Raw genomic sequence first — 9,196 nt, 5'->3', positions numbered from 1 at the left:
TTACTTTTATTATCATTGTTGTTGTTTTTGTTGTTGTTGTTGTTGTTGATTCATCCCCATTTTCTTTCATCGAGTAAACAAGACTAAGAAGAAATAAATAAACCACAACAAATCAGTACTCAGAAAAGAAAGGAACAAAGGGGAAATAACACCCCAGAGAGAGAGAGAGAGAGAGAGAGAGAGAGAGAGAGAGAGAGAGAGAGAGAGAGAGAGGAAACAGAAAGCTCCATAAATACTCGGGCAGGGAAGAGTTCGTGGGAAGAGGGTGAAAAAAAAAATGCCGTTAAGAGAGAGAGAGAGAGAGGAGACAAACGTGGAAAAGTGATGAAAGAAGAGAGACAAATAGAGATGATAGAAAGGAGAGAGAGAGAAAAAAGAAAAATAAGGGAAAAACAGAAGGAAATAAAAAAAAAGAAATATGAAGGAAAAATGAAAGGAAACACGAGGGAAGAGAAGGAGAAGAGGGAAGAAAGATGGAAGAGAAGAGAAGAAATGAAAAAGAGAAAGGGAGAGATATAGGGAGAAGAAAGGGAGAGAGAAGATAAAAACAATGACGGGAGAGAGGGAGAGGAGAGACATGAAGGAGGAAAAAGATGAAAGGAGGTGAGGAACAAGAATGAGGCAGAAGGAGGGAGGAGGAAGGAAGAAAGGAGGAGGAGGGAGGGAGAGAAATGAAGTAAGGAAGAGGAGGAAGGGAGAAAAATGAAGTAAGGAGGAGGAGGAGGAGGAAGGGAGATGAATGAAGCAAGGAGGGAGAAACAGAGAAAAGGACGAGGAGGGAGAGGGGAGGAAAAGTAGGTAAGGAGGAGAGAGAGAGAGAGACAGAGGAAAGAAATGGAAAAAAGGAGAGTGAAGGGAGGGAGGAGAGAGGGGGAGAAATGGGGGGTAGGGGGGAAGGGAGGGAGAGGTGGGGGGGTAAGACTGGCTTGGCATTGGGTATTTTTCCCAAGTCAGTCTCGTGTGGCGCTGGTGCTGTGAGGGTGGCACTGTCTGTGACCTCGCTGCCTCCTCTGTCTGACCTCCTGTGACCTTATTTGCATCTGTGACCCTAGCCTCCTCTCTCTCTCTCTCTCTCTCTCTCTTAGTCTGATTGCGTTGGAAAAAAAATCGTCTCTCGTTTTCTTTTCTTCTTTGTCATCGAAATGGAAGTGATGGTGGTGGTGATGGTGGTGGTGATGGAGGTGAGTGTGTGTGTGTGTGTGTGTGTGTGTGTGTGTGTGTGTAATAATAATAATAATAATAATAATAAACGGTTTATTATTTAGGCAGTTAACAAACTGAAAATGTACATAGGGGATGGGGAAAAAATTAACATTAATCCTAAAGGTAAGTCTAATCTAGGAGTGTGTGTGTGTGTGTGTGTGTGTGTGTGTGGTGTGTGTGTGTGTGTGTGTGTGTGTGTGTGTGTGTGTGTGTGTGTGTGTGTGTTATTGCTATTTTTTTAATTCTTTTTATTCTATCTTATTTTTATTGCTGATGTTAATGGTACTACTACTACTACTACTACTACTACTACTACTACTACTACTACTACTACTACTACTGCTACTATTACTACTACTACCACTACTACTAAGATTACTACTAACACTACAACAACAACAACGCCAACTACAACAACAACAACAACTACAACAACAACAACAACAGCAACTACTACTACTACTACTACTACTACTACTACTACTACTTTTACTTTCTGTCTTCTTGTTCTGCTACTACTACTACTACTACTACTACTACTACTACTACTACTACTACTATTACTACTACTATTACTACTGCATTAATACGTTCAAGTTAAAACCAAACAAGAAAAGTAGAAATAATTTTTTGATATTACAAGAAGAGTAAAATTTGATGCTTATACTCCACCTCCTCCTCCTCCTGCTCCTGCTCCTCGTCCTCCTGCTCCTCCTCCTCTTCTTCTTCTTCTTTTCTTTTTCATCTTTTTTTCTTCCTCCTCCTTTTCTTCATCTTGCTAATCGTGGTTATTTTACTTTTCTCTTCCTCCTCCTCCTCTTGTTCTTGTTCTTGTCCTTGTCCTTGTTCATCTTCCTTCTCCTCCTCCTCCAGTTCTTCCTCCTCCTCCTCTTCCTTTTTCTCCTAATCCTTATCTTAATCCTCCTCCTCTTCCTCCTCCTTACAGCCCTTAATCCTCTTCCTCTTTCTTGTCATCTTCCTTCTCCACCACCACCACCACCATCAACATCAACACATACCAGCGCATAAATAACAAAACCACTTCAGCTATCAGTGCAATATATTAGTCCTCTGGTGGAGCTTGGTATTGCCACACGCTGAAGAGAGAGTAAGGGGTGGCGGGAAGAGCAGTGGCTTAAATCTTGTGTGGAGTTTAGGCTCGTATATTGAAACGCTTCTGCACCACACCACCGCTATTTCAAAAGGCTCTAGTTGAAGCTACACGGGTTTTTAAGGGTGTTTTTATTTTATTTATTTATTTTTTTACGGTTGCAGTGACAGATTAATATGATTTGTTTACTGTGGAAAGGAGAATTAGTCTTGAAAACCCGGCTGGTCATCTCTGTGGCCTTTGAAAATAGTCGTGGTGAGAGAGCAAAGCGTGTCTGAAGTCTCGTGTGTGTGTGTGTGTGTGTGTTTATGTTTAACCTCACCGTGCGTGTGTTACAGTGACTAATATGCGTAACCATACTTAGATCAGACATAAATCTTCACTTACCTGCTTGTGTATCGTATGAAGGCAGGTGTATAGGCTGCGTGTATTGTGTCTGGCGAGTGAATCAGTAACGTACAAGAATACACGTCTGTTTCATAATTGTTCGCTCATTTGTAGGCAGAGACTATGAAAATGTGTTATTATTATTATTATTATTATTATTATTATTATTATTATTATTATTATTACTATTTACTCTTGTCCCTCGAAGTTCATTAATTTGTCCAGGTAACCGTTGTTTAATATTGTAATGTATAGATTCATAAGAATAATGCAATGTTTATCTAGTGTGGATACGCAGGGTCTGAAATAAATACGTGCTCTTTCTCTCTCTCTCTCTCTCTCTCTCTCTCTCTCTCTCTCTCTCTCTCTCTCTCTCTCTCTCTCTCTCTCTCCCTTATCAGTGTTTGAAGGCTTTAATGGAAGTTCTGTGAAGAGTCAAGTGGTTTATGGGTGGTTTGTGTGTGTGTGTGTGTGTGTGTGTGTGTGTGTGTGTGTGTGTGTGTGTGTGCTGGCCCAAATGTCGCCACTTTTTTTAACTCTTTTTTTTTTTCACACACACACACACACACACACACACACACACACACACACACAGCAGGGGGGGCCATCAACAGTCTTCGTATTTCCTGTTATTTATCATGTGCCAAGTCCTCTCTCTCTCTCTCTCTCTCTCTCTCTCTCTCTCTCTCTCTCTCTCTCTCTCTCTCTCTCTCTCTCTCTCTCTCTCTCTCTCCTACCGTCCTTCCCTTTCTCTTTTCTTTCTTTTTCTTTCTCTTTTACCGCTTTCCTTCATCTCTTTTTCTCTCTCCCTTCCTTCCTTTCTTCCTTCCTGTTTCTTTCTTTCTTCCCTCCTCCTCTTCCTCCTCCTTCTTTCTCTTCATTTATCGTTATTATTGTTGTTTAGTGTGATAATGTTTATTTACTACTACTACTACTACTACTACTACTACTACTACTACTACTACTACTACTACTACTACTACTTTTCTCTTTTCCCAGGGGCGGTTGTGAAAGAGGACGCGATAAAAGGCAGAAGAAGAGGAAGAGGATAATAGACAATAGAAATAAAAGAATAACTGGAAAGCGCATGATGAAAATGTGACAAACTACAAACAATAAGGAAGGAGAAAGAAAAGAGAGAACTTATACATGATATTGAAAAGTGTGAAAGAAAACGAGCTGACTGGATAAAAATACAGAAAACGAGAGTATATGACAATTAAACCAATAAATCAAAATAAAAAAAAAGTTAACGAAACAAGAAATAAAATAAAACAGAACTCATTGGAAAAAAAAATATATTGCAGGCATTATTAACAGCACAATAAACATTAATATTTGAAATACCAACGGAGATAGCAAGAACTGAAAAAAAAACTTCAGCCAATTAATAAAAAAAAAGTGATCGAAGCAGGAAAGAATAGAATAAAACTGGGTGAAATAAAAAAAAAAAACTGTTATAAGCGCCATCATTATCACTATCATCACTATCAATATTTAAAACACCAACAGAGATAACAAGAACCAAAAATTTAAACCAACCAGTAGATAAGAAAAAAAAAAAGAACAAAAAATGATCGAAGCGTGAGAGAAAACAAAAGAAAACGGAATAATAAAAAAAAAAAAAACGATAACTACACTATAAACACCAATATCAAAATACCAAATAAAACAAACTAACAAATAGACAACAAAACAAAAGGAAAAAAGAAAAAAAAAACTAATCGAAACAGGAAAGTGAAAAACCGAACAAAACCCAATGAAAAACCACCACCACCACCACCACCACCAGCGCCACTAACAACACAACAAGCACCAATATTTAGCGTGGCAGCAGCGGGCAGTACGAGGAGTCAGGATGAAGATAGCACTGGCTACCGTGGTGCTGGTGGCTGTCACGTGCTGGCGAGCTAGTAACGTGGGGGCCCTTCCTAGCACCATCAATATAGGTAAGAACATTACAAATATTAAAGAAAACTCCCTGCTTTTTCACCACGACTACTTTTCAAGGCCACAGAAATTATTACCCTGGTTCTCAAAAGTGTTTCACCTGTTAATAATGAAGAAACCTTGTTAATCTGCCCCTGAAACTAAAAAGACACCCTTTTAAACCCGTGTACCTTTAATTACGAGGCCTTTTGAAAGTAGTGGGGGGTTGCGGCGCAGAAGTGTTTCAGAATACGATCCGCAGGCAGGCAAACAGATTGACTGACTGACTGACTGGCTGACAGAATAATGTTTATTTATACGTAGTGGAATAATTAGGCAGTTAAACATGTTGGAAGGCAAGTAGACATCAGAAAAGACAGAAAGGTGAACGGATAAGTGGACAGACAGGTATAGATGCTGAAATTAATAGAGATAGACAGATAGATAAATAGATAAATAGATAGATTAAGAAAAAGATTCATAGCTAGACAGACAGACATATAGATAGATAGATAAATAGATATATAGGTAGATAGATAGGCAGATAGATAAATAGATAGATAGACAGATAGATAGATATATAGATAAACATATAGATAGATAGATAAACAAATAAATAGATAGATAGATAAACAGGCAGACAAGAAGAACGATAGATAGATAGAGAAGTAGATAGACAGATAGATGAATAAGTATTTAGACAGACAAACAGATAGATAGATAGATAGATAGATAGATAGATAGATAGATAAATAGATAAACAAGACATGTATGCAGAGAGTGAGATAGATAAACAAACAGGTATTGATATGCAATTAGATTAAGAAGAAGCTGTAGTTGTTTATGAGAAGAATTGGCTTGCAGTCGAACGAATTTTAACAAGAGGCGCTAACTGTCCCCATTGAGAACGCCAGAGAGAGGAGTGAGGGAGTGTTAATACGTGTTAGATGGACAGAAAGGGACGAGATGTTAAGCTGGCGTGATAAACTGTCATAACTCTAAGGTGTTGATACAAGGAGGGAAACTTAGCAACAGGGAGTGAAGCGCCGAAGAGTCCTGCCATCTGTCGGTGAAATTTTGAACACTGCCCTCTCTTGGTGAGTTTTCTAACTAACTCAGCGACTGTACCTTGACTGAACCCTGTATTCTGAGTCGCTTTGCTGTCTTATCATACGCGACTGTTTTTCAAGGCCACTGAGATGACTAGCCGTCTTCTCAACATTGTTTTTTTCCTTTATATAATGTAGAAATCTTGTCAATCTGCTACTAGAACTGTAAAAACGTTCTTAAAAACCCGTGTCACTTCAACTAAAGCCTTTGGAAAGTAGTGGAGATGCGGTGCAGAAATGTTTTAGAGCTATGGTCCTTGCGCACACCACCACCACCACCATCACCACCATTACCACCGCCACCCTCATGCACGTACGAAACAGTGTGCTCTCTCACGAATTCTATTTTCAAAGCCACAGAGATAAGTAGCCTTGTTCTCAGCAGTGTTTCTCCTTTATGTGATATTTTTTTTACATAATACACGGGTTTTCAAGACTGTTTCACCTGTTAACAATCTAGAAATCTTGTTAATCTGCCACTAGAACTGTAAACAACACACTTAAAAACCCGCGTAGCTTCAATAAGAATCTTTGAAAAGTAATGTAGTTGCGCGGAGTGTTTCAGAATCCTGTCTATAAACAAACGGAAAGTAGACAGGGAAAGCAAGCAGCGGTGGGAGAGTGAAGAAAAGACTTAGCAGAGAATTAATGAGATGGATGACCTCCGAGTGTGTAGGAAGGTGTGTGTGTGTGTCTGTGTGTGTGTGTGTGTGTGTGTGTGTGTGTGTGTGTGTGTGTGTGTGTGTGTGTGTGTGTGTGTGTGCGTGTGTGTAGCGGTGGTTTTTCAGAAGATGGCAGTGTTTTGTGGTTAGGTTTGCTTGGGTTGGTTTAAGTTAGTGTAGTAGTAGTAGTAGTAGTAGTAGTAGTAGTAGTAGTAGTAGTAGTAGTAGTAGAGTAGTAGTAGTAGTAGTAGTAGTAGTAAGTTAATGAAAAAAGTATTCTGGCTTTTATCTCTTATTTCACTCTCTTCATCTTTTGTGCCACAAGAAACTACTATTACAACAACAACAACAACAACAACAACAATTACTACTACTACTACTACTACTACTACTACTACTACTACTACAACTACAGACATTTGAACACATGAATCAGAAACTAAACATTCACTTAGTTGTAATTCAAGTACACAAACAACTCATTAGACCTAAAATTTTAAACTTCCAATAAGGGACAACAACATCTGTCTGCAACACCTACGCCGCACCTCCATTACGTTTAAGAGACTACTTGAAGCTACACGGGTTAATTTTTAAGGGGGTCCTTTTCTAGTGACAGAGCAACAAGATTTCTACATTATTAACCGGAGAGACACCCTTAAGAAACCGGGTAATCGTCTCTATGTCCTTCGGAAACCGTAGTAGTGGTGAGCAAAACGTCTCAGAATACACTGCCAGTCTTTCAGTAGCTAAGCTCATCTGGCTGGCCGTGATGAGGTTCCACAGGGTTAATGAAAGCGATCTTATTTTTAATCCCCTTCATAACACACTCAGGCAAGACGAAACAGTAATGAAAAAAGTTCAGAATCAATATTAACTATGAAACGCTTTGCTCTCTCACTAAGGCTATTTTCCAAGGCCACAGAGATGGTTGGCCGTGTTCTCAAGAGTGTTTCTCCTGTTAGTAATGTAGAAATCAAGTTAATCTGCCACGCAAATACTCCTTAAAAAACTTGTGTAACTTATTAAAAATTCTCGTATTCCGAAACGCTTTGCTCCTTCACCACTACTGTTTTTCAAGGCCACGGAGATGATCAGCCGTATTCTCCAAAGTGCTTCTTCTCTTAATAATGTAGAAATCTTATTAATCTGTCACTAGAACTATCAAAACACTCTTAAAAACCCGCGTAGCTTCATCGACGGGAGCATTTGGAAAACAGTAGATGTTGCGCAATGTTTCAGAATACATTGCCTGGTAAAGATTTTGAGATGGTTGTGACCTCAGCAAGTCGAGACAAGGGGGGCGTGTTGTGGTACTGGTAACAACGGCTCCTCGTCACTTGTGGGCTGAGACGCTGGAATTTCGAGTAATAGTAATAGTAATAAAGATAATGTAGTAGTAGTAGTAGTAGTAGTAGTAGTAGTAGTAGTAGTAATTAATAATATTTGATGACTGCTTTTGACTGTTTGGGGACCGACACCTCTGTGGGTCTTTTTTTTTTCTAATTTTGTTGCCCTTGGCAGGTGCCCTTCCTGCATAAGAAGGAAAAAAAGTGGTTGTAGTAGTTGTAATAGTAGCAGTAGTAGTAGTAGTTGTTGTTGTTATTGTTGTTGTTGTTGTAGTAGCAGTAGTAGCAGTAGTAACAAAACAATACTACTACTACTACTACCACTACTTCTACTACTAATAAACAACAACAACAACAACAACAACAACAACAACAACAACAGCAACAACAGACACAACACACCACCACCACCATCAGACTTAACATCGTACAAAATCATAAAACTATCGTACACTTGAGATCCCACCAACCAGCACCACCACCACCACCACCACCACCACCAGCGTCGTCAGTCAGGCAGATAAAGTGAACGGGGAACTCGTGGCCCCAGGAATGTGTGTTGGGGCCGAGAATAGCTGAAAGGAAGGAGTTTTTGCCTCGACCATATTTAATTTCTACCATGGCGTCTGCTGGGGGTAAGAGAAGGGGGGGAGGGGGGTGAAGGGAGCGGTGAGAGGTGAAGGGAGGGGTAGGAAAAAGGAAATTGGTGAGGTGGTGGTGACAGGTGTGTGTGTGTGTGTATGTGTGTGTGTGTGTGTGTGTGTGTGTGTGTGTGTGTGTGTGTGTGTGTGTGTGTGTGTGTGTGGTCGTTTTGTTAGCTGTTCTGTGTTTTTTTTTTCTTTTTTTTTCTGTTCCCTTCTTTCCTTTTCGTTATTTTCTCTTTTTTTCTCTCTCTATTTTCTTTGTGTGTCTTTTTTTTTACTATTTTCGTGTTATTTATAGAGAGAGAGAGAGAGAGAGAGAGAGAGAGAGAGAGAGAGAGAGAGAGAGAGAGAGAGAGAGAGAGAGAGAAATTATCTTAGTACATTTTGCATATTATTATCAGTTTTCATTCATTGCTTAGAGTCATTCAGCCTGCAATGTTTAACTTCCTCCTCCTCTTCCTCTTCCTCCTCCTCCTCCTCCTAAAAGCTGCTCAAAGGGAAACGAGCACTTAAGATGGAAAGAGGAGACGAGAAAGAGGAGGAAAGAGTTTAAACAAGCAATCACACCCACTGAAGTAAACAAACATAGTCACACACACACACACACACACACACACACACACACACACACACATACACTCAGCCCCCCCCGTACCAGCATTACGCTCGCCTCACAACCAAGAAGACCTGGGTTCGACTCCCGGGTGCGGCGAGGCAAATGGGCGAGCCTTTTAAATGTACACCCTATGTTCACCTGGCAGCAAATAGATACGGGTTACATCCTGGCGTGTGGTGTGTGAGT

At 40.0% G+C, this 9,196-nt stretch overlaps 1 protein-coding gene across 4 annotated transcripts in view; it reads left to right on the top strand.

The window, feature by feature from the left end:
- The first annotated feature begins 950 nt into the window (after positions 1-950).
- The window catches only part of LOC135092230 (glutamate receptor ionotropic, kainate 2-like), a 55,304-nt gene continuing 47,058 nt past the window's right edge, over positions 951-9,196 (top strand). For all 4 annotated transcript variants that reach the window (XM_063990587.1, XM_063990586.1, XM_063990585.1 and 1 more), the window contains exons 1-2: positions 951-1,181; positions 3,701-4,650. In XM_063990587.1, coding sequence (XP_063846657.1) covers positions 4,560-4,650 — 91 coding nt within the window. In that variant the 5' untranslated portion in view covers positions 951-1,181; positions 3,701-4,559. The remainder of the gene's footprint in view (positions 1,182-3,700; positions 4,651-9,196) is intronic.

The sequence above is a fragment of the Scylla paramamosain genome, chromosome 39 (assembly GCF_035594125.1).
Source record: "Scylla paramamosain isolate STU-SP2022 chromosome 39, ASM3559412v1, whole genome shotgun sequence".
Lineage (NCBI taxonomy): Eukaryota > Metazoa > Arthropoda > Malacostraca > Decapoda > Portunidae > Scylla > Scylla paramamosain.
This window is presented reverse-complemented; position numbering and strand designations above follow the sequence as displayed.